General features: G+C 41.7%; 1 protein-coding gene across 4 annotated transcripts in view; it reads left to right on the forward strand.

Annotated features, from left to right (window-relative positions):
- The window catches only part of ENPP2 (ectonucleotide pyrophosphatase/phosphodiesterase 2), a 70536-nt gene extending 45758 nt beyond the window's left edge, over positions 1–24778 (forward strand). For all 4 annotated transcript variants that reach the window (XM_068158649.1, XM_068158645.1, XM_068158646.1 and 1 more), the window contains exons 12-25: positions 1196–1307; positions 2872–2997; positions 5364–5395; positions 6718–6845; positions 8770–8857; positions 9019–9106; positions 10567–10739; positions 11058–11106; positions 12867–13003; positions 13488–13623; positions 14763–14840; positions 17713–17845; positions 19055–19211; positions 24154–24778. In XM_068158649.1, the coding sequence (XP_068014750.1) occupies positions 1196–1307; positions 2872–2997; positions 5364–5395; positions 6718–6845; positions 8770–8857; positions 9019–9106; positions 10567–10739; positions 11058–11106; positions 12867–13003; positions 13488–13623; positions 14763–14840; positions 17713–17845; positions 19055–19211; positions 24154–24324 (1608 nt within the window). In that variant the 3' untranslated portion in view covers positions 24325–24778. The remainder of the gene's footprint in view (positions 1–1195; positions 1308–2871; positions 2998–5363; positions 5396–6717; positions 6846–8769; positions 8858–9018; positions 9107–10566; positions 10740–11057; positions 11107–12866; positions 13004–13487; positions 13624–14762; positions 14841–17712; positions 17846–19054; positions 19212–24153) is intronic.
- Positions 24779–26116: the final 1338 nt, after the last annotated feature.

The following is a 26116-nucleotide window of genomic DNA, read 5'->3' on the forward strand; positions in this document are numbered from 1 at the left end:
CACTTCCATACGCTGCAGAAACTGTTCTTCCTATTCTCCACCATGATTCCATCTCTCACGAGCTGCTTCTCTGTGTATTTATAGTGCCACATGGGGGATGACATTTCCTACCTCATCTTACAACCTATCAGGCTCTTTCAACATCCATTCTTTAGTGGGTCAGGCAGAGGGAGAATTTCTGAACCCTCTCTTTCTGGGTCACACTAACATGAAGTTGGGTGTGTTTTTTTTCCTTAGAAAATTCTGCCCAAACCTAGTTTTATCTCCTCCAAAATTTGTTAGCATTTTGTTTGTCACTGGGAGCATGTTTTGTTGTGGATACTTGGACCAGCCAAATCAAACAGCCGTGTGACGAGGAGGTTGGCATATAGCGACAAGGAATGTTTTCTTCTCAAAGCAAAACAAAATCTGTGTCCTCTGCCTAAAAGCTTGCTTTAAACTGTTTCCCTTCTCTCTGCCATCTGGTAAAAAATGTTGCATTTTCTTGTAGCTGAAAACAGAGTCCTGTGAAGGTATCTTAGTGTTTTCTGTTTTGTTGCTCACTGAGAAGGAAACTTGCATGAAGAAATCACAGTACTGTATCCATGTCTTCTGGGGCCTGTCGACAGTTTTGCCAAAACTGCCATTTGAGATGTTGGAAACTCTTGGCTTTGAAGGTGAAGAATGCTTCCTCTGAGCCCCATGTGCTACTCAAATGACTTGCGTGTTGTCATCCTAGCATCAGATGTCCTTTGAAGTCAATTTCATTAAGTGATTTGGCATATGAATCCTAAACCCAAAGCTTAATTTTGTGTTAATGTTTTGCCTGAACCACCCACATAAAATAGCCTTTTAAAAGCACTGCTGTTTATCTATAAGAAGCAAACTGAACCCCAGTGTCACATGCGTTTTTCTAACATACATACTTTGTTTTGCCAAATGTACATGTGTCCATGGGATGCTTAGCATCAACCATAAAGATCTTCTGCTGTCTTGTGTCAACACCTCAGCAGGGCTTTCTCATGATGAAATAGTAATGTGGATAGAGAAAAGGAAATGGTACAATGATTGTAGGTGTAACAGCTCAGCCAAGGCTTTGCCTCTTGACCTAGATGGTTATCCTATCACAGTTGTGCCAAAGGACCTCCACTGGTAAAAGAAGTGAGAACACTTCAGTGACAGAATTCACTTCTTTCCTTTCTGCATATCTATACAGATGATGGTGAATCCCCTGAGAGAGATTGACAAAACAGTAGGACAACTAATGGATGGACTGAAACAGTTGAAATTACATCGATGTGTCAATGTCATCTTTGTTGGCGATCATGGTAAAGTAAACAGTATTCTTTATCAATATATAAGTGCTTGAGCAATGTAGATGTGCATATAATAGGTGTCTTAAATGAAAATGCCATTCAAGAGATTTTTGTGCTGATTTTTTTCTGTCAGCTTAAATCCCAAAAACCAGCCCAGCTGGTGTAGACTGGCCACTCAGAACACCTGTTAGTTGTCATTGGTGGACATCTCTTTCACAGCAGTGGCCTGGGTATTTACATCCCCACTTAGAATTTTTCAAAGCTTGACATGGTTCATAGCACATCCAAGTGCAACTCCATTGCACGTAGTAGAAGGCTATAATGTGCCTAGAGTAATCCTTCTGGGAGTTTTTATAGAAGGAAAATAGGCAGTAGCACTGATCTCTTTGTGAAGGAAGGAGTAGGACTTTAGAGTGACACATTTTCTTGTCAATTAGTGAGTCAAGTTATCAGTTATCCTGCTGGGAGAAGGACTGGAATATCTGAAAGGGACTGTGACCAGTTTGGATGGAAAATGTCATCAAGAAAAACTGCAAAGATAGTTCAGACTCAGGTGGAGAGTCACCTAAAAGCAGATAACTATTTGGTGGGTCTTACTCTTTCAGACATCAGATGAGGATTGACAATAGAGGAAATCATAAATACTATCAAAGACAAGAAGAAAAAGGTTTTATTAAAGAAAAATGTGACCATGTTTGAGATAAACCTGTTTCTGCATTATTTTTTAGTGATGCCACCAAAGTTCCTGTTCTGTTTAGAACTCTGTTTATGACAGTCTTATAAGAAGTGCTACATTAGCAATAAAATGGCACATGAGTCCTTTATGGCAGTGGGGAGAGAAGGGTAAGGGGTAGGGAGGATTTCCAGGGGAGGCAGTTTGGTGCTGAGAACTGCCTGTGACTGGGAGGACATTCCTCTCTGCCACAAAGGGCTGCAGGAGAGAATTGTTTATCTGCAGCTGCCTTAGGACAGACCACCAACAGACAATACCTTTTGTGTGTGAGCCTTCTTAAAATCCTTTGTTTAAAAAAATAAATAAATCCCAGAGCAGTACACTAAACTAGAAACAGACTTTGATTTTTTTTCCATGAGCTTAGTTTGCAGAAGTGTCAGTGCACACATGGTATATATGGTGCTTGTTTCTACAGTGCTGAGACTGGTATTTCTCTTATGTAGGCAAGTGCTAAAATCACCCCTAGTTTGGCTCCTGCCAGTGTCTGATGTTGGAATTAGATGATTGAGAAGAGCAAGAATGAGGTTAATCATACACAAACCCTCCCTAACTAACTAAAAAAAAGAACCCCACAAAACAACCAAAACCCCCAAACCAACCAACAAAACAAAACCCACCCAAAAACCTAACAATGCAAAAACCCCCAACAAACAAAAGACACAGAATATACAACAACAAAAGAAACAGAATACACAACAACAAAAGAAACAGAATACACAACAACAAAAGAAACAGAATGCACAACAACAAAAGAAACCACATAGTCAGTTTGGGGTCTCTTCCTGTGTTGTTTTGGAAAATGTGTTCATTTTCAAGGATTAATTCTGCCTTTTCCTTCTGCAGGGATGGAAGACAGTACTTGTGAAAGAACTGAATTTTTAAGCAACTACCTGACCAATGTGGAAGATATTGTTTTGTTGCCTGGATCTTTAGGGCGAATTCGACCTAAATCTAGTAATAACCTAAAATGTAAGTTCATTTAATTGTACCCCTTACGTCCTGAGGACTAAACCCCACCCCTTCGTTGGGCTGATGTTGTCCAAAGGGCAGAAGTTCATAGTGTGTCAGCAGGGCACTTGGAAAGAAGCCTACTGAAAGCCACCTGCTTGCTTGCTTCCCGGTCTGTAGTTCACAGACCCCACAGTAGTAGAGCTGTGTCAGGCTGATGGTTGAAGTCTTCTTGGTTGAACCACATGCTTGTGCAGCAAAGAGAAGTAAAACTCTTGAAGCCAGTTTCACAAGCCAGCTTACACATTATTGTGAGTTTATTCATGCGTTTCTTGCCTCTGCCAACAGAAATATGATTTGGAAGATCTCAGCACTACTCTGATTGGATATAAAAAAAAGTCTGGTACCTTTCCTGAGTTAAGGGAAAACTGGGAATTATAAACTTTGAATTCAGTAGCTTCATACTTTTGGCACAGATGAGAAGCTGCATAGGTTGCTAAATAGCAACAAGCTGGGGAAGTTGAGAAGTATGAGGGAGATTAGAAAATGCATTGAGAGTAAATGTTGACGGTAGATCTTGCTGCCTTTTGCACCATGCTGTTAGTAATTCATCCTGACTTGGTGTTTGAGATTAGCTGATCTTGATGAGAGGGCTCAGGCAGGAGTCCTCTAGTGAAACTGACCCTGTGATTTAAAGCATTACAGCATTAAAGCATTACAGATCTAGCTGCACTGCTACTACTCTGAGGAGTACTACTGCCTTCAGGGCAGCAGCACCAGGACAGGGATTGTACCAGCACTGTGGCTGCCCTGGTTCAGTGTACCAGGGCAAACCTGGCTTTGCCAGCAGGTTACTTATAAATTAACTACAAGTGCCTATGGTTTTTTTTGCAGTGTATGCTACAAGGCAGCGTTTGGTAGAGGGGAAGACCAAATAGCTGTGACAGCCAGTTTGAACCCCTGTAACACTTCAGATAGAGTTTGCTTGAGGACAAGTGTTATAAAAAAGTTGATCTTTGATGATGACATATTCTCAGAATAGTAGCAGAAGTCATAAGAATGTGGTAAAACTTTCTTAGTTGCTGATTTATTATGCTGATTTATTATGCATTTAGTCACTATAAGCTAATGTACCTGGGTATTTATGCTCCAGGTATCTGGAACGAGCGTGTAAAGGTCTGTTGAAAACTTACTAATCTAGCAGAAAGACTGAATTCCTACACCTCACTATCTACTGAAAATTTACATTTCAGTTCTGAGAAGACCTTTTTTTTTGTTAAAAAAAAAAGAAGAGCTTGCAACCCTTGAATTCCCAAATTGCTGAGGAAAATTAGTTTTCACTGGAGGATGAATGGCAAACAGGTCAACCATTCTTACTGACCTCTGAGTCACACTACTCGTTTTCCCACAGTACCATGTTCCTCAGTTGACCTCAGTCCATAGCTTGCTAGTTTGAATATTTGCAATTGTTTATAAATCAGCAGTTTCAATATAAAACCCAAAGAAGCACATTCCTTAGTTTTAGAACTGGGGTCTGCCCCCATAAATGGCAAATTACCAACACTTTCATTCCTCCTTCATTTTCATAATAAGTGGTACTGCCTCAATACTGCAGACACACCTTTGCAAGGAGTAAGCCTGAAGCTTGTGATTTGAGAGTCTGTAGAGCTCATTTCAAGGTCAGCAAGATTCTGCCTTAATCAAGCAAAACAATCATAGTTTAGCAAGAGATTTAAATTTCCTAATATTTTTTCCTTTAGCCTCCTGTTTTTTTTCTCTTAGGACTAAAAAATGTTCCCCACCTCACTGAAGAAAACAGTATTCGTGTAGGCTGTCGCTGGTTTGGAGCTTTCTGTATCTTGCCTCTCCCTTTAATAGTCCAAAGATGTATCCACAGCTTTTTACTGTAGCTTTCAATTTGCTCTCTAGTAGCCTAAGAAATATGTTAAATGTTAAAAGGGACATCAAATGGCACGTTACATCTCTTACTGTTTCTAGAGATGTGCATTGTTCTGTTCAAACGTACTTTCCAACGTTTTCAATGGAGGTCTTTGTGCTTAGGGATAATTTCTTTTGGGAGAGCAGTCAAAAGGCTTGAAAATGTACTTCCAGAAAATGGAATAAATAATTGAGCTAAGACCCAAGCCATGGAAGAGTGAGCAAGACTACCTAAGGAACTACACTATCACAAAGTATAGGGCATACTTCAGTATACCCTGAAGTGGAACTTCAGTTCATATACAGGGTATCTTACCTGATATATACAGTGCGCTTTTAGTAAGATTGCTTCTGTAAAATCACATCATTACCTCGTGTTTTATTCTGCAAATTGTTCATCTTTAATGTTATCTTTTTTTTTTTTTTGTTCCCCCTTCTTTGCTTAACAGATGACCCTAAAGTGATTGTTGCCAACCTTACAGTAAGTATTTATGACTGAGAGGTATATTTCTATACTGCACTGTTCACTTCACATCTTATTTCAGCATCTCTTATTAGACAGGAAAACCAACCATTAACATGAATAGCACTGGTTAGGACACACCTTGAGTACTGTGTCCAGTTCTGGGCCCCTCAATTTAAGAAGGACATTGAGACTCTTGAATGTGTCCAGAGAAGGGCAACAAGGCTGGGGAGAGGCATCAAGCACAAGCCCTGTGAAGAGAGGCTGAGGGAGCTGTGATTGTTTAGCCTGGAGAAGAGGAGGCTGAGGGGAGATCTTACTGCTGTCTACAACTACCTGAAGGGAGGTTGTAGCCAGGAGGGGGCTGGTCTCTTCTCCCAGGCAACCAGCACCAGAACAAGAGGACACAGTCTCAAGCTGCACCAGGGGAAGTTTAGACTTGAGGTGAGGAGAAAGCTCTTCACAGAGAGAGTTGTTAGTCATTGGAATGGGCTGCCCAGGGAGGTGGTGGAGTCACCATCTCTGGAGGTGTTCAAAAAGAGGTTGAACGTGGCACTTGAAGATGTGGTTTAGTAGTCCTGAGGTCTTGGGTGACAGGTTGGACTTGATGACCTTTGAGGTCTTTTCCAACCTTACTGATTCTGTGATTCTATAAAGAGTGTTAAATAGTGCCCTTTATGAGTACAGATTAATGCTTGTCATAGATTCCACTGTTTGCTGCTGTAGTAGCTTTTATAACCTTTTTGGGCAACGCAGAGCCAGAATCACCCTGACCATGCTGACTCCCTGAATTGAGCCTATTTATTCATTTCTTCAGAAATGGAAAATAATCTTTCAGGGTAAATATTTTACCAGCACTTTCAAGATGCTGAAAAACTTTGTTTGATAGCCTTCAACTATAATCTTTCTTTTAATGGAAAAAAAAATATGTTTAAACTTAAAAGTTAATTAAAAATATATCAGTTTTTGTAACCAGATGACTTCAAATATATCTGCAGGTTAGATATATTTATTGAACATTCATCTTTCCTCTGAAACTTGAGCTCTGCTCCAGTTAGGATCAAATTCTTCCTTTGTGAGCTAAGTGTGATGTTGTGCATGATGCTTTCAAAAAGGCTGTCATGAGAATGAAACTTTCATGATACATATTTGAATTGGCTCCCTAAGCTCCTCATCTTACATAATGACCCCACAGAAAGGGATGGACCACATACTCTTTAAGATGTACACAACAACACATCGTCAATAACGACTCCAGTAGCTTGATTTCTGCACTTCGAGGTTTTGTGTGCATCTAAACTAACCGAGAGCAATGTTGTTTGTAACCATTTGTTTTTCAGTGTAGAAAGCCAGATCAGCACTTCAAGCCTTACTTGAAGCAGCACCTGCCTAAGCGCTTGCACTACGCCTACAACCGAAGAATCGAGGATGTCCATTTACTGGTGGATCGCAAATGGCATGTGGCAAGGTACACTCTTACTTTTGCTTCCATCTGGAGTTTCAGCCTTTTGTTCTTTCTTTTTTTTTATCCCTGAGGAAATGAGACACCTGGAATTGTCAGCATCCCATTCCTGTACCCTGGGAGCATGAGGAGTTTTGAACTCCTGATTGAAGTTCAGTCATGTTTGATGCAGGGAGATGTGACTCGGAACACAAAATTGTTTTAAAGTGTGGGGAAATCAGTAGCTGGATAAGAGGGTAGAAGCCCTGATAGGTTTCCTCAAGTAGCTGTGTGATTTTGGGCTGATTAGCTCAAGTAGAGGAGCTGATAAGCTTTTTTAATGAGGTGCAAGCCTATTCCAACCAGAAAGCAGGAAATATGGTAGGAAGAAGGCAGCATGTATTTGACCAGGGGATGTTAGGGAACAAGAGACTGAGTGTGTATAGTAAGTGAATGGAAAGGAAATAGAAATATTGGCAGAGTGGGTGAACATCTGAGAACATGTGGAAGGGTGTGACAGGGTGGCCATCAAAATGTTGGCATATGCCTCTGAATTTTCAGTTATAAGATATGGGCAATTTGTAATATTATTTGATTATTAGATAAAAATGGAGCAAGGAGAAACAAGCTGGCACATACATGCAGAGTGAAAAGGAGTAGCTTTTGTTTATGAATTGTGAACCCCCTTCTGATTTAATGTTCTTTGGTTTCTTTCTTTCATCTTTTGACACATTGTGTATTACAGCTGCATAAAGCTGACTCAGTGATTCTTGGAAGATGACACAGCTTTGGGCTCATGGTAGTCTGCTGTGAGCTTTAATCTGACAGGAGGTTTTGCCCATATAGGTGCCAGGCAAACACACGGTGTGTTGTAAGTGCCTTTTGACATCTGTGCTTATCTTTCCATGAATTATGCAAGGATCACTCTGCTGAAGCAGTGAATGAGAAACTCCAGGTGCTTTCTTGCATAACTCCAGTAGCTGGCTGGCTGGCTGCCCCATGTAGTTTCTGTGGCTAGGGTTCATGTCAAAGAATCACACACTGGATTTTAGGCCTATTAAAGGTTTAGTTTTAAGAACTTTACTGTAACTGATGGGATGGCTCAAATTAATTCACATGTAGTAATTTCTTATTAATGACATCAGACTTTCCTGGACTTATTTCTTTAGTAGATTTTCTGAAATCTAATTCACTAATCATTTATTTGTAATATAACTAAATAATTGTGTAGTCACAGCCAGGAAAATGGTAGTTACAGACCTAATTGCTGTAGCTCTAGTAATTTGCAAGGCCAAAATCAAACTTCGGCTCAGCACCATTTTGTTGCGGATGAAGAAATTAACTTGTGGGATAACCTGGTCCACTGCCTGTGGCCCTCATAAAACTGTAAAAACACAGTCTGGAACAAGCTGGCAATTAGAATTCCTCCATTTTCCACGTATATATAAAGAAAATCAGTATCAAGGTGATCATTTGCATTCCTGTGACACAGCGCTGATTTTTCTCAACTATTCATCTTCATCACAGTCTTTCTCCTTTCCTTCCAGCTTTGTCTATGCTCCTCTTTTCTTGTTTATTGGGTGGAAGGCAAAGAGGTGAAAGCACTTTACAGCATTGTGTGGCATTTGCAGCATTGTAGCAACACTAAAATGCTTCTTAGAAGCCTCTGTTGGCCTTTGGAGAATTGGAAGAGTGTGGTCCAAAATACCTCCAGTATGTAGGAAATTAGGTGATGCTGAAGCAGTTATCAGTGAGTAAGAGCTGGCTCTTAGATTTGCAGTGGCATCAGAGGGAGAAACTCTGGGGTTGTTGTATGATCCTACAGTCTCCACCATGGTTATTAAAGAAAGATAAGCAGTACATTGCATCCCTCCTACCCTCACAGTATGTTGTCAGGTCAGCCACCATCCCTACACCTTTTAGGAAATGTTCTAATGCTTTTTCAATTTAGAAAAGCTGTGGACGTTTACAAGAAACCAACGGGAAAATGTTTCTTCCATGGAGACCATGGCTATGACAACAAGATAAACAGCATGCAGGTATGAGCAATGCAGTAACCTTTGTGGTAGGGTCATTGAAGGCAGAAGAAATTGAAGGTCTCTAAAATGTAAACATTCACTGAAACCCCACGTACCTTGTAATGCTCTTCTTTTGTATTCTTCTCTCTTCCTTATTGGTTTTTCTTTCTTTTTTTTTTAAGACTGTTTTTATAGGTTATGGCCCTACATTCAAATACAAGACCAAAGTACCTCCTTTTGAAAATATTGAACTATACAACGTCATGTGTGGTAAGCTATCTGCTTGAGAAACTGCAAGTGCAACACGTTGTTTTTGCTAATAGGACTTTGTTTAGGCAGCCATGAGCTCATACCCTGACTCCCTATCAGTGTCTCCTCCCCTGACCCCCTTTCCCATGCACTTGCCCTTTGGCAGTGAGGTTGAAGGCATGTCTCAGGGGCCTCAGTTTGCTGTGCTTTAGCAGCTGGCCAGTAGAGGTGGGATAACATAGTTTTGCTGAGTGCACCTTGGCAGAGATTAAATACGCTCTGCTACAGGATAGGATAGGATAGGATAGGATAGGATAGGATAGGATAGGATAGGATAGGATAGGATAGGATAGGATAGGATAGGATAGGATAGGATAGGATAGGATAGGATAGGATAGGATAGGATAGAATAGAGCAGAGCAGAGCAGAGCAGAGCAGGTTGGAAAAGACCTTCAAAATCATGGAGTCCAACCTATCACCCAGCACTATATAATCAACTAAACCATGGCACCAAGTGTCCCATCCAGTCTCTTCTTAAACACCTCCAGTGATGATGACACCAGCACCTCCCTGGGCAGCCTATTCCAATGGCCAATCACTCTTTCTGTGAAGAATTTCTTCCTAACATCCAGCCTACACTTCCCCTGGCACAGCTTGAGACTGTGTCCTCTTGTTCTATTGGTGGTTACCTGGGAGAAGAGACCAATCCCCACCTGGCTGCAACCTCCCTTCAGGTAGTTGTAGACAGCAATATGGTACCTGCACCTCAGAAGGAGGTTTTTGTTTAGACATGGCTTCTTCACATGCATGTCTCATGGAGTAGATCAGGGGCATCACTTTGTTTTCTGTGGCATCTCCTGGTGTGACTTGTACTGTACTTGTACTGTAGCCACGAAGGAGAATTTGATGATGTGTGTAGGTATTCTTTAGGCTCTTCATTACTGATTTTCCAGGGCAATACAACTTTCAAGCCAGAAATGTAATTTCAGTTATTAAATTAATATTATTTTCCAAACATGAAGTACCAAAAGGGTAACTGTCCTCTATCTATAAAGCACTGCGCACCAGATGGTTGGTGTAAGGTTAGCACATAGGTTTGCATTGGAAGTTGTTATAACAGAACTGTTTTCCAGTGTCTTGATGCAAATTAATCTTCTTGTCATAATAACTACCATGCTGTTCAGGCAACATCTGCAATTTTATGATTTGGACAAAATGTTAGTATTTTTGTTACGTTGGAAGCATTCATTAACATGTTGTGGGTGTAAGTAGTATTGCAAATAAATGTCTTAGCTTGGTAGAGATGCTACTGAGTATGTTTAAGAGGCGATTGGACATGGCACTTGGTGCCATGGTTTAGTAGTCATGGGGTCTTGGGTGGCAGGTTGGACTTGATGATCTTTGAGGGCTTTTCCAACCTTATTGATTCTATGATTCTATGTTTGCAATCTAATTATCATTTTTCTGTGGTGCTTCCATAGATCTGCTTGGTTTAAAGCCTGCTCCAAATAATGGCACTCATGGAAGTTTAAATCACCTGCTGAGAGCCAATGTTTATAAACCAACTGTGCCAGATGAAGTTGCTAAACCACTCTATCCTGTTGCTCTACCTTCTGCATCAGATTTTGATATAGGATGTACGTGTGATGATAAGGTAAGTGTTTACAACCTGCTGATGCTTCCACTATAAAGAGTAGTTGCCTAGTAAAGTGGCAGCCATTTTATCTTGAAGGGTTTGATCTGTAAGAATTCCCCAGATCCTACTTGTGACATGTGTGAGCAGGGTTTTGGAACAATGATGGCTTTTTGTAAAACAGGAAACAAACAACAGAAAATCATCAGTGTTTTATAGCGCTAGTTTTGTTTTGCTAGATGCCTAATAAAACAAGATGTCAGCATGTTCCAGTGCTCCTAATCTTGAATTTATTTTATTTTATTTTATTTTATTTTATTTTTTGGTCTTCCTGAGAAGAACAAGTTGGATGAACTCAACAAGCGTTTCCACGTCAAGGGAACAGAAGGTAAGACCCCAGGGCCTCGGTTAGTAAAAGCTATTTTTGTTTTCTTTTGGAAATTACTTTGTATCACTGATACCAGAGAAATTCCTGGTTTGGTTTAGTTAATGTGCAGTTGAGGCTTCTTTTCAAGTAACTGTCAAAATAGCACACAGACATACAGGAGATTAAGTGCTGCTCACATAAGGGAAAGCACACTACCTTTTGCTGTAACCAGGGCTAAAGTGCCGTTGAAAGCGATAGGAGTTTCAGCTTTTGCTTTCCATTGCCTTACATTTAATCTTTGCTGTGGAGGTGGAGAGATGAAGAAAGGAGAGGCTGCAAGAGGCAGTTCTCAATTCTACCACAAGCTATAAATGGTAAAAACCACTCAGACCACATCTGCACACTGTGTTTTACCAGGATTGTTCAGGCTGGTTTCTCCAGGTTGGGGGTAGGAAAGATGTAAGCATTTAAACCAATTCCACTTAATGGTTTTTAGGGTTTCTGTTAAGCTGAAGTAAGTCCTCCTTACATAAAATAAGCAGATTTCCCTGCAAGTTGTTTTGTTGTCTGGCAGGCTGCAGCACCTGTGCATGCATCTTCCTGTGTTTAGCTGGAAATTCCCTTCTCCTGCATACTGCACCATGCATATATAGCTGATATTGTTATTCATATGCAGAAGAAAAAGGTTATTTCAGATTCTTTTAAATAAAGCAAGGATATAATCTTTGCCTTAAATGAGGCTTCTTTTACTTTTCTTTCTTGTGTTGTATAAAAAGATCCTCTATTTGGACTCAAGCACCAATAAAACATGCCTGTTTCTTTCAAGTCTGTGAACAGTGTTAGGTTGCTTTCCTTGTTTCTATGTTTTGATTTCCAAAAGCCACCCAAGACTGTTTGCCAAATGGTTATCAACATCAATGAATCATGCAGCACAGTGCATCTGAGGCCTTGAGCAGCCAAGTGTAGTTGAGAAGTGTTCCTGCGCATGGTGGGGAAGTTGGAATGGATGATCTCTAAGGTCCCTTCCAGCGTAAGCCATTCTGTGACACGCAAGACTATCCAGAAAAATTATTTTTCTTCTATTTCTATGATTTTTTAGGTCTTTTTATAAGCAAGTTTGTCAGAGGTGGCATTTAACCATAATATAGTGCAAGTTTTGCAGAGCTGGAGGTGGTTTTTTTTGTAGGAAACATTAGGAAAAGGGTGGGGTTTGTTTGTTTATTTCCTTTGATATTACTGACAGAAAATAGCACATCAGCCTTCAGAACATGATCTGTATTGCCAAAGCAGAAAGAATAACCTCTTTTAGTGAGTTTCCACTTTTGCCTCTCTTTTGAGAGGAATATTAGAAAAAGAGAGAAAGCTTGGAGAAGAGTGACAGAAGTGATAGGATGGAGAATGATTTAAAGCTACAAAAGAAGTGCTAAGGACCACATGTGTGTCTGGTATGTGGGCAGAAAGATGGAGTCTTTGTGGTTGGAGACTCCTGTGGTTGGAGAAACACCCTCTCTCCATGCTTGGATGCCAACAAATGTTCAAGTGCAGAGGGAACTTTTAAGCCCAGAGTGGGTTATAAGCCTGGAACAGGGATCCCAACCAAACTATGAAGAACTGCTGCTCTCTTTGTTATAATGGCTCCTTAGCAGTTACTCAGGGTCAGTATTCCATTAAGGATTACTGTAAAATCAACATGTTTTGGAAAGCCAACCTGTTTTTATTTTTTAATTTATCTTTAAGGATTTCAGTAATGAATGTAACTGTAATGTTCTTCTAATCTGTAGACAAGCATCTTCTCTATGGGCGCCCCGCAGTACTGTATCGCACAAAATACAATATCTTGCATCACCATGACTTTGAAAGTGGCTACAGTGAAACGTTCCTGATGCCTCTCTGGACATCCTACACTGTTTCCAAACAGGTTTGTGATGTCTTTGTTCTGGAGAAAATGTATGTGAAAAGTCCTGTGAAAACCTGTTTAGTTATCTGTATTCTTGAAACCCTAAAATTCTCTTTTCCCCAAGCAGATTTTCCCGCCAGAATTTTTTGCCAAATACCATTGTTAGGGTGCTAAAAATCCTTTTATATTTTTTCCTTCAGGAGAAGAGTTTTAAGGCAGAAGGGCTGTGTGTTTCTTCTTCTGTTTTTCATTGTCTTTCTAAGTTTTGCTTGATGAATAAGCAGCAACTTCATTTGAATTTTTCCCCACAAAGTAATTCTTCTACCTGAAGGAGAGGTTCTGGAGCAGATGCAAGAGAAGGATTTTTGTTGTACGATCAGGTGCTTTAGTTTACTCCACGTGAGGCCTGTCATGTAATCTGTTTGAGTCTATGAAACAATTATCTTTCAACAATAAATGCTGGAGTTATTTTTCCTGTAATTTCTGTCGATGTCCCTCTTTTCAGGCAGAGGTATCAAGTGTGCCGGAGCACCTGGCCAGCTGTGTGAGGCCTGACCTCCGCATTTCTCCAGGAAACAGCCAGAGCTGCTCAGCCTACAGAGGCGACAGACAGCTGTCCTATGGCTTCCTTTTCCCTCCTCGTAAGTTCTAAGAGCTTTTCTGAGGGAGGTTCATGAGACTGTTGAGAAAGCACATGGGTAGGAACGGGTTAATTTCCTCAGAGGAGCTGCTTCTCACTGATGTCACATATGGGGCAGAGTGGAATAGAATAGAATAAACCAGGTTGGAAGAGACCTTCAAGATCATCGCGTCCAACCTATCATCCAACACCACCTAATCAACTAACCCATGTAACCAAGCACCCTGTCAAGTCTCCTCCTGAATGGATATATTACTCTTTCTGCACTTGCTGAGGACCAAAGGCCCGGTGCTAGAAGTTGCCAGCTCCATGAGCAATGCTCCAAACTGGTGCCCAACTTCATGCACCAATCCAGTAAAGAGTCTCAGTTTGATTAACGATGTTAAAAGTGAACAAAGAATTGCAGAGAATAGGAGCACAAGCAGGAAGACAATCTTCAAAAGCTGGCCTTCTGAAGTCAGTGGATAGATACTAACTCATATGAACTGGGAATGAAGTTTTAGTTTTTATTTCCAACAACAGGAAAAGAAATGTGCATTTAATTTATAAATCCAAATTAGGCTTCTGCATACTTTAAAAATTTCTACCATCCTGTAGAAACAGTACCAGTAGAAACTCCTATAACTGTGTGTCCTGGATTCTGCATTGGTTCAGTCTTAGAACAGTGTTCTTTTGGGGTTAGTAAATGTGCGAGGGACACAACTATCCCACAGCTGTGAAATCCGTTTCTCTGTCTACTTCTCTCAGTGGCTGGAATATTTTATGGTGAATTTCTGATGGAATTACTGGTGCAGAGGCTTGCTGAGACCTGGAAGATAATCCCATGCTCCTCCCTCTTTTTGTAAAAACCTGCAGATCAGCTCTCTGACTTTTCAGACTGCAAAAATAGAAAGACTATTAGAATATTTTGACCTGGTTGGCACTTGAAGCAAATATAAAACCTTACTTTCCATGTTCATATGTCACATAAAGACAGACTTTATGCATGTAACTTGCACTTCAGAATGTATCATTCAGATTTCTGTTCAATGGCAGTTGGTTAATCTCTGAAACCATTTTCTTCAAAACATTTTATTACTATTATTATTTGAATTTATGATATTTCATCTTATTAATATTTTTCTGGTTTGTTATTTTCAGAATTAAGTTCCTCTGCAGAAGCAAAATACGATGCTTTTCTAATAACAAATGTAATTCCAATGTATCCTGCATTCAAAAGTAAGTTCTCTTTGCTTGGCTTTATTTATTTTCCCAACAGTTTGGTTTGGTTTGTTGGGTTTTGGGGTTGGTTTGTTTGTTTGTTTTTAACCTGTGTGTTGGACTATGGAATGAATCAATGGGTGAATATAAAGTTCAGCTACCAGTAGTCAGCAGATAATACATATAGACATTTATATAGTACTAGGTATGGGCAGGCAAAAAATACCACAAGGAAAACCTTAACTTTTGAGGAAGGTTTATTATCCTTGGTGCAAGGCTAAGATAAGAGCACAGATGTGCTGTAGCTCAGCAATTTTACTTCATGCTGCAGTAATTCAGTTTGTGCAAGACATTCAGATTTTCTTGTCTATAGCCCAAGCTCATGCAGAATTTACTTAGGCAACATGCTTTTGCTTCTCAGCTGGAGCAACTTGAGAGTGCCCAAGCCTGGGCACGTGCACTTAGCATGTCTTAATTCAGGGACAAATTATTAATTTTTTACCTTTCTATTGATGCCCTTAGAGTGAGGTCAAAAACCTATAAAGATAAACAAGGGGAAACAAATTTATGGAAAATGCCAAATACTTAAAACCAGGTGAAACTTTTGGTGCTGCAGGGATATCATAGAATGGTGTTGGTTGGACCTTAAAGACCATGTAGTTCCACTCCCCTGGTACGGGCAGGAACATCTTCTAATAGACCAGATTGCTCAAGGCTCCATTCAGCCTGGCTTCTAACACTTCCAGCATTGGAGATGGCTCCTCTGGACCTACTGTAGTAGTTCCACATCTTTCTTGTGTTGGGGATTCCAGAGCTGGGCATGGTACTCCGGATGGGGTCTCACAAGAGCAGAGTAGAGGGGGAGAATCACCTCTCTTGACCTGCTGGCCATGCTTCTTTTGATGCAGGCCATCATATGGTTGACTTTCTGGGCTACAAGGGTACATTGCCAGCTCATGCTGTTCTCATCCACCAGCATACTCAAGTCCTTCTCCTCAGAGCTGCTCTCTAATATATAGTATTACTTTTCTTTTATGTGCACATCCCTTTTCTCTCTAGTTTTGCCAAGAGGCAGGAAAACCATCAGAGTATTCTGGTGGCATTTTTGGCTTGGCAGGAACTGAGAAGCCTTGGAAGAATCTCAAGAGCCTGTTCTTGTGAGATTTCCAATTCAGATTTGAGACCAGAGAGGTTTGGATAAACATCAAAGCCTATGGGAAACTTTTTCTTTTTAACCAGAAAAGAGTGTTTTTAACTGAGAAACCTCTGACTAGGAACAAGTGGTGATGTTTGCTGGAAATGTGAGCAAAGGCACTTAAGTGATTACAGACTGCAAAGTTATTGGGGATTTCCCACTTTCAAATCACTTCATAAAAATGCTCTTATGCAAATGTTAGTCTAAGCAAATTAGCTGAGATGCTAATCACAGAGCAACCCACTACCAGCAGCTCATTTTATCTAGTGGCCTTCCTCTTCATCACAAGTGGGTAAAGGATTATCTGAGAATAAATGCTGGAACTACTATCATTCCTGGGAGATGATGAACCACTATGTGTGCAGACTGCAATACTTAGAGCAGATGATAAGATTATTATATGGAGCATTTTCCACAACAGGGAAGCAGGTTTTATGCTATTCTGGCTTTGGTGACAGTGCTGGCTGCAGACACCCCCTCCTCTGCTTTGCTTTCATAATTCACTGTCCCATTCTGTCCGCTCAGGCAATAATTCTGTATCCATCTTTTCTGTAGTGAGTCTGACTTAAGCAGCTCTCGCTTAGATGGAGCTGAAGATGATGCCCCTGGGCTGGGTCTGCCTTTGCATTGGCATCACTGTCTGTGTGGCTGCAGTGGGAACTCAAGTTGGGAAAAGCTGGAAAACTCAGGAAGGGGAAAGCTTTGGTTTTGAGCTATTTTTATTGTAAAGGCTGATGCGCTGGAGAAGCGAGCAGCTGGAGCAGTGGTACTGCCAAGTGGTTTCCACAGCTGCGATTCTTGTTGGATAATTGCTTGTGGGGCCCTCCACACCAGCCTGAGAAGGGCCTTCATGTGGCACTGAGCAGTCTCTGGACAAGGTGCACTGGGGAACTTGCTGAAGCAGAAGCTGCCATCAGCATCCAGGGAGCCATGGACTTCACAGTCTGAGCTCGCGAGACAAGAGTTCAACTTTTATAAGTCTGAGATGTTTTGTTTAAACACACTTCTGTTAATGTCAAAAGAAAAAGGAAAAAAAAAAGAAGGAAAAGAATGATGTAACTGGAGATCCCAGTGTTTCCCTTCATTTATTATGGTTGAAGAGGGCATGGTGGGAAAGGGAGTGTCATGCTCTACCCAGAAGTTTCTGTAATGAGACGCCATACCATAATTTGGTCATCCGTGATGACACTTAATTTAAAAGTTGGACATTCTGTGTCCAGGAAGAATTTAACTGGGAGACTATGACCTTTGTGTTTCTCTTTCTTTTAAAACGTTTGAGTTTTGCTTTTAATCATGCTGTTCCCTTTAACTAGATAAAAACTAGCAACGAAAGCGCTTATGGGGACATCTGAAGTGTGTGAATAGCTGTTTCTACTGCTTGCAAAGGAACAGTAGCCTCTCTGTGCAATGTCTGTGGCAATGCCAGCCTCAGAGTGGTACCAAACATTTCCTTTATCACTGGTTGGGGGAAAAAAATTGTCAGAGAACAAGAAGTCTGAATAGGCTTTACTGATCAAACTGAATGTAGCTGTCATAAATCTGTAACGCTGCCTTTGATTTCTGCCACCATCATCTGTGGGATTTTTATTTTGAGGAGGGGAAAAAAAAAGTCTCCACATATTTTGACTTATTAAAACTGTGGTGGGTTTTTTTATTTAATTTTGATTTTTTTTTTCTTTTTAATCTCCTCCACAGAGGTATGGAACTATTTCCAAAGAGTTTTGGTGAAGAGATACGCCACTGAACGAAACGGAGTCAACGTTATAAGTGGACCAATCTTTGACTATGACTACGACGGTTTACATGACACACCTGACAAAATAAAACAGTAAGAGTTTGTCTTTAAGTTGGTTTACTGTTTCTTCTCTTCGTAATGGTTTTATCTTAAACAATTAATTATCTGCACATTATATAGAATAGAATAGAATAGACCAGGTTGGAAGAGACCTTCAAGATCATCGTGTCCAACCCATCAACCAATCCAACCCACCTAATCAACTAAACCGTGGCACCAAGCACCCCATCAAGCCTCCTCCTGAACACTTCCAATGATGGTGACTCCACCACCTCCCTGGGCAGCCCATTCCAATGGGCAACCACTCTCTCTGTATAGAACTTCTTCCTAACATCCAGCCTAAACCTCCCCTGGTGCAGCCTGAGACTGTGTCCTCTTGTTCTGGTACTGGCTGCCTGGGAGAACAGACCAACCTCTGCCTGTCTACAACTTCCCTTCAGGTAGTTGTAGAGAGTGATAAGGTCACCCCTGAGTCTCCTCCAGGCTAAGCAACCCCAGCTCCCTCAGCCTCTCCTCATAGGGCTTGTGTTCCAAACCCCTCACCAACTTAATTGCCCTTCTCTGGACATGCTCTAGCAAGGCAACATCCTTCCTAAACTGAGGGGCCCAGAACTGGACACAATACACAAGGTGTGGCCTAACCAGTGCAGCGTACAGGGGGAGAATGACCTCCCTGTTCCTGCTGGCCACACTGTTCCTGATGCAGGCCAGGATGGCCTGATTTTGGGGAGGAGATATAATTGTCTACCTTTTTCCAAAGTTATTATTCATGAAAACTGAATGCCTCTGTAGGTAGAACAGTGGTAAAAATAAGCAAATGGCAATTCAGCAGGTAACTGTTCACCTTGATTTTGAAATTAAATGTTCATTCATCTTTAAGGTGAAGTTGAGTTATATTCCAGTTAATCTATTTTCTCTAAAATTACCCAGAACAACTGGATACCACAGCCAACCCTAGCAGTGCTATTGAGGTAGATAAGTCTTTTCTTACTCCAGTAAAATGCTTTCTCTCTGTCCCTGAACTGAAGAAACCTTTCAGTGCTGGCATGTGGTGTTTCTACAGCACAGTATTAGAACATGAGGTAATTGAATGCTCATTTTCAGATAGTGTTTAGGAATCAGAATCATCTCAACAGCATACGTGTGTCCTCACATGTAGGGGAGGAAAGGCCACGCTGTTTATGTAACATTCTGCCAAACAAGTTTTTTGTTTGTGGGTAAATGTTTGCTTTCTTCCTCCAGGTTTGTGGAAGGCAGTGCCATCCCTGTTCCTACTCATTACTATGCCATCATAACCAGCTGCTTAGATTTCACTCAGCCAGCTGACAAGTGTGATGGACCACTCTCTGTTCTCTCTTACATCCTTCCTCACCGGCCTGACAATGACGAGAGCTGCAATGTAAGTTCTGCTGCACTACTGCAGCTCCATGGTAAATATAACCCTAGGACACATGAAACCGCATTACTATTAGATGCTAGTGCTCACTGATGTCCTGAATGAAAGCACAGGATACTGATTCTGTTGCCCTATATAACTCACATTTAACTCACTAGAAAAGGGCACTCCTCCATGACAACAGAGAAGATACGGAAGTATTACTGCACCTAAAATTGTCTGGAAGAACTGACATGCAGTAGATTGGCAGTAAACAACCTGTAGGTTTTTATATTTTAGCAGAGGCTGTCAGTGTATCTTCAGAGCTGATTGTAGGGAAGTTGTGTGTGTAGACATATTGTGCTGGCAGCTAGCCTGGTGTTTTGAATGAGGTCTCTTTCCATAAGCAGGTATAATACAGTCTGAATTGCTACATCTGCTATGGCTGTCTGAATGCATCAGACAATATGCTTGTATCCAACCCACACAATATAAAAGCTTCATGCTAAAACCTGCCAAGGGTAGTGTGCCAGTTCTTGCCATTTCTAGAACATGTCTTGATTCACAGGAAAAGTTTAGGTTAATGAAAGAGATGACCAAATACCTTCCCCATTCCTTTCCTACCTTTCTTTAGGATGCCATGTCCTGTAGCGTAAGAGTTGTGGTGAAGTACAAATGCTTTGGTCTGGTCAGAGCTGCAGAAAGTAGCATGCACACTGGGCAGCTGATGGAGCAGCAGAAGCAGGGTTGGGTCCCCTTGGGCTTTGGTGCTCTGCAAGGACAGCAGTCCTCCCAGGCAGCTCTATTTAGGTTTGTCCTTCCGCCTGAACTTATTCTCCCATTACACAGCTGTGTGGATTCCTGCACACAGACACTTCACTAGAGGCTGCCAGGAGACTGTTTCCTGAATGAACACATTAATGTTACGAATTTTGTATTGGCACCAAACCTTAAGACTCCTTTTCCAGCTACAGGCAGAAATAGTCATTCCAACTCTGTACACAATTCACCTGGAACACTGTCTCTTTCTTGTTCATCAAACATGCCTGCTTTCAGGTCCCTCCTTTTAAAACCATGCTTTTGGAGCCGTATCCCTCTCTTGAGTACGTCTGGCTTCCCCCTGTTTAGACTCTTAACTGCTTTGGGCAGAGATGTCTTCCACCAGAAGTCTTGTAAAGTCCTACATATATTTCATTGTCTTTTTTCCTCTGAATCCAGATCCTGTTGCTGATCTGGGAGTTACTAATCTGGCAGTCATTAGTGCCTCTGTCCTTGTATCTCTTCCCATATTTAATTTTATGAGAAAGTAATTTCTTTTTTCTTCCCTATATTGCATATCATGGTCCCCTTAAAAGGCTGAAATCTTATTTATAAAGTAGTAAGAACAATGACCTCTGGGTGAAATTCCCCCCCCCAACTACCCCTTAAAACTACCACACCTCTTTTTGATTTCATGTATTCCAGCCTAGGCTTCTTTTCATGTAATTCATGCTACTTATGGTATCTATATCTGTATCTACAGTTCTAAGAGGAATTCAGTGCTACTAAAAGGTCATTAGCAGACACTGATCTGTGCTTTTTTACACAGCAAAGAACCATTCCAAAAATATTTAAATGCAGCTCTAGAATGAAAATAGTTAGGCATAATTTTGCCATTCAAATACAGTGTCAGTCTTGCTTTTGCACGTTCCATCTTACTTGTTCAATGAAGTGAGCGTGTAAAACCTCACACACTTCATGGATTAAATGCATGGGATAACATAAGATTTTTTCCTTAACCTCTCCACAGCTGTCTTTTAAGATCTGAAGAAATATTAGCTTTCCCCTCACTCTGCTCTCGTTGCACACACTTTCCCTCTCTTCACATGGCCGTCGGAGAACACCACTACTCTTCTTGTTTGAATTTGTTCCATTTCCAAACTGTGTTTATCCATGGTGAGGTTATACCCATTTATTCTTGTGTCAACATTTTTCTATGGCTTAAATAGCCCTTCACTGGGCTTCTTTGGGATTTACCCTAGTGATGATTTATGATGATTCTCAAAGGCATATACTTCTCTCTATTCATGGGAGATCCCGGATCTTTTTCACTCTTCATGTCAGAGAGCTTGAGTGTTTTAGTAGCCTTCCTATGCATCTGTTCTAGCCTGATTTTCCTTTTTTTTTCCTTTTTTTCCCCTGGAACATGAATGACATAAAGTACTCCAGCTGAGATCTTGAAATGAAAATACTTTTCTTTCCATAGGACACAACTCCTCTGACGCTATCTAGGATTTGCTTTTTTCCATACCTGTTTTGCAATGGTGGCTCAGAATCATGCACCATGAGTACACTCAGGTCTTTCTCTTAGATCTGCTGTTTCACCTAAGAAGCTCACAGCTTAGCAGAAAATTTTGCCAGCAATGTGGATAACCCAGTTTCATACCATACCAGGAACTAGAGCAGTTGGTTGATTTTCTGGAGTCATGCAAATTCTGTCTTTCTGGACTTGGGTTAAACCAGCCTCAACAGTCCTGTCATCTATTCATATTGCAGGTCTTCTGCAAACTCTTAGAAGTCCTCCTTGTAGTCAAAAAATGAGCTTTGTAGAAATTGGACTTTGCTTTAAGCTCTGTAAAATGCAGGTTTCCTGCTCAAAATGAAAGTTTGAAGGCAACAAAGATGTCTGCAATAATATGCTTGTTGGGGCCCATTTGCAGGCTAGTAACCTAATGGCTAGGGTGAAGGCTGAGCAGGAGGTTTCCCTTGGCCTCGTGCTGCCAGGTAGCAATCCTGAGCATGGAACTGTGGGAGAAGGGGAGTGAGTGGAACACATTCCCTCTTAATTTGCATCTTTCTTTTCATGTTCCAGATCTGGGTTTGGGCTTTAGGTTGCTTGTGACACAGAGAACAAAGTCGGTCTAGAGCTTAAAAGCTTCAAAACAGACAAGTGCTGACTGGGTCACGGACATTTGCTTTAGAGCAGGCAGATCGGACCTAGCTGGTACTTCATGTCCTCTCTGTGCAAACTATCATACTCACCCTCTTGGCCTTTGCAGAGTGACCCAGTGCCTGGTCTGTAACACATCTCTGTGTTGAGTAGACTCTGACATTGCTGCAGCTTAGTCTTGACTGGTAAGAGGATTACTTTGTAGGAGGATCTTGTTGAGACCGTCAGAAAAGGACTCATTTTCAGAGTAAGGACAGAAACTTATTTTTATCAGGAAGAATTGAAAGTCACACACATATAGTCCAAACGCATGAAGACACAACCCTTCTTTCCTATCTTACTTCCCCAGCAGTGGTGTAGACATGCAAGCCAGAGAGTCCAAAGGGGAAAAGTCCTGTTTGCTCTGTCCTTTTCCCACGTTTGCTCCCTGCTGTGCAGTCTGGAGGGCTGGCTGCAGTGCTCCTGGGACATGTCCCTGGGCTTGGTTAACGCACTCAAACAGCCAGCAGCTGCAGTGTTTTGCAGGGCTGATGTTTCTGATGTGAGTTACATAAGCTTGTGGATGGCTCCAACGTGCTGGAGCTGGCACAAGGCATGTAGCAGGAGCAGTCCCCTAAAAGTGATTACTCCCACTCAACCCAACCTGGATCACTCTGGCAGCATCAGCTTCCTGTGGTTTTGTTTTTTTTTTCATATGGAAAAATACTTAGTGAAAGTATTTTTTCTATCAGTGAATAGTATATGTATTCCAATAACAGGATTTTACAGGTACCAACACAAACTTTAGTCCCAGCTGTATAACAAATCATACAAGGAGAGGCTGAGGCAGCTGGGATTGTTTAGCCTGGAGAAGAGGAGGCTCAGGGGAGGCCCTATCGCTCTCTACAACTACCTGAAGGGTGGTTGTAGCCAGGAGGGGATTGGTCTCTTCTCCCAGGCAACCAGCACCAGAACAAGAGGATACAGTCTCAAGCTGCACCAGGGGAAGTTTAGACTTGAGGTGAGGAGAAAGTTCTTCACAGAGAGAGTTGTTAGTCATTGGAATGTGCTGCCCGGGGAGGTGGTGGAGTCACCATCCCTGGAGGTGTTCAAGAGGGAATTGGACGTGGCACTTGGTGCCATGGTTTAGTAGTCATGAAGTCTTCGGTGACAGGTTGGACTTGATGATCTTTGAGGTCTCTTCCAACCTTGGTGATTCTGTGTGTGTGATTCTGTAGTGGTCTCTTAGCAGTGAAGTAGGAGGATTAAAACAATATTATGTTAGATGAGGTGCTGTCAGACGAAGGGTAGGGGTAAATTTAAAACTAAATAGCTGCGCCAGGGGAGGTTTAGGCTGGATGTTAGGAAGAAGTTCTATGCAGAGAGAGTGATTGCCCATTGGAATGGGCTGCCCGGGGAGGTGGTGGAGTCACCATCATTGGAGGTGTTCAGGAGGAGATTTGATGGGGTGCTTGGTGCCATGGTTTAGTTTTTTAGGTGGGTTGGATTGGTTGATGGGTTGGATGCGATGACCTTGAGGGTCTCTTCCAACCTGGTCTGGTTCGGTTCTGTTCTATTCTATTCTATTCTATTCTATCCTATTCTATCCTATCCTATCCTATCCTATCCTATCCTATCCTATCCTATCCTATCCTATCCTATCCTATCCTATCCTATCCTATCCTATCCTATCCTATCCTATCCTATCCTATTTTCTATCCTATCCTATCCTATCCTATTTTCTATCCTATCCTATCCTATCCTATTTTCTATCCTATCCTATCCTATCCTATTCTATCCTATTTTCTATTCTATTCTTCTATTCTATTCTATTCTGTTCTGTTCTGTTCTGTTCTGTTCCGTTCCGTTCCATTCCAATGGGTTTTCTTGGAACTTGTTTACCTTGGTGATTCTTGTATAGGGCACAGAGATTCTTCAAACACACCCAGTGCTAGACTCTGCATTTGGAGATGATTTTTTGACATGGCATGGGGTTTGTTCCTATGCACTTGTTATTTATTTATTTATTTATTTATTTATTTAATTTGTACATTTCAGAGCCTGGAGGATGAATCCAAGTGGGTTGAAGACCTTCTTAAGATGCACACCGCACGTGTGCGTGACATCGAGCAGCTCACAAGCTTGGACTTCTTCCGAAAGACCAGCCGCAGCTACACAGAAATCCTCTCCCTAAAGACATACCTGCATACGTTTGAAAGTGAAATTTAGCTTTCTAACCTTACTCAGTGCATCCTTTTATCAACTGGTGTATATTTTTATATTGTTTTTATATTTATTAATTTGAAACCAGGACATTTAAAAAAAAAAGAAAAAAGAAGTTAGTATTTTAATCCTGTATCAGATCTTAAATATTAAACCCCTGTGCCATTTGTTTTGTTTCTCTAATGTTTAATATAGGTATGTTTATTTAGTAGTGCTTGTAATACTGCATCTTGAGTCCTTACTCTGAGCTTTTAAGTGGTGCTGCAGGATTTGATACGTGCATCAAGGAAATGCTAATTTCCCAAGCTCCTTTTCCACACTTGTAGTCCTGTACTCTGTATCAAAATGCTGAACATGTAAAATTACATTCATTTACTGTTAACTATGTGGCAGACATATTTAAACCCTATAGACAAATAGCATCTTAAATATAATAAAGCACACATTCAGGTTTTTTTAATGTGTTTTGATTTCCTTTCACAGGGACATCTAGAGGGACTTGGGGGCAGCTGAGTGCTGGCAAATCTCTCTTCTTTATAAGGCAGAGCCCTTCTGAAGAGTTTAGGTTTCTTGGATAGAGGATTGCTAGGAGCAAAGTTGCTGTGCCCTGGTTCTCTGCAGTGAGATCATGAAACAGACACCCATACTAGTCATAACTGGCTAGGTTTTGCCATAGGGGCAGAGTTGTGAGAGGAGGTTGGTTGGTGTCATAGGCTACTAGGGCTACTCCACAGTTAAGGCCACTTGGCCCTGATCTGGAGCTGTGGGGAGGATGCAAAGTGACAACATCTGCTGTCACCAATCAGGCTGTGTCACATCCTTTCTCCACCACTGCTGCCCTGGCTGGTTCCTGGGAATACCTGTTCCATCACAGAATCATAGAATCAGTAAGGTTGGAGAAGACCTCAAAGATCATCAAGTCCAACCTGTCACCCAAGACCTCGTGACTACTAAACCATGGCATCAAGTGCCACATCCAATCCCCTCTTGAACACCTCCAGTGACGGTGACTCTACTACCTCCCTGGGCAGCCCATTCCAATGGCCAACAACTCTCTCTGTGAAGAACATTCTCCTCACCTCAAGTCTAAACCTCCCCTGGCACAGTTTGAGACTGTGTCCTCTTGTTCTGATTCTGATTGCCTGGGAAAAGAGACCAACCCCCTCCTGGCTACAGCCTCCCTTCAGGTAGTTGTAGAGAGCAGTAAGGTCTCCCCTGAGCCTCCTCTTCTCCAGGCTAAACAATCCCAGCTCCCTCAGCCTTCTCCTCACAAGGCTGTGCTCGATGCCTCTCCCCAGCCTCGTTGCCCTTCTCTGGACACATTCAAGAGTCTCCATGTCCTTCTTAAATTGAGGGGCCCAGAACTGGACACAGTACTCAAGGTGTGGCCTAACCAGTGCTAAGTACAGGGCAGAATGACTTCCCTGCTCCTGCTGGCCACAATATTCTTGATGCATGCCAGGATGCCATTGGCCCTCTTGGCCACCTGGGCACACTGCTGGCTCATGTTCAGCTGGCTGTCAATCAGTATTCCCAGGTCCCTTTCTGCCTGGCTGCTCTCCAGCCACTCTGTCCCCAGCCTGTAGCACTGCATGGGGTTGTTATGATTCAAGTGCAGCACCCAGCACTTGGACTTGTTGAACGCCATCCTGTTGGACTCTGCTCATCTGTCCAGCCTGTCAAGGTTCCTCTGGAGAGCCCTTCTACCCTCTAACAGATCAACATCTGCTCCCAACTTGGTGTCATCTGCAAATTTACTGATTATGGACTCAATCCTCTCATCCAGATCATCAATAAA

Source organism: Melanerpes formicivorus, unplaced genomic scaffold (assembly GCF_026170545.1).
Source record: "Melanerpes formicivorus ecotype bairdi unplaced genomic scaffold, bMelFor1.0.p_v2 SCAF_40, whole genome shotgun sequence".
Lineage (NCBI taxonomy): Eukaryota > Metazoa > Chordata > Aves > Piciformes > Picidae > Melanerpes > Melanerpes formicivorus.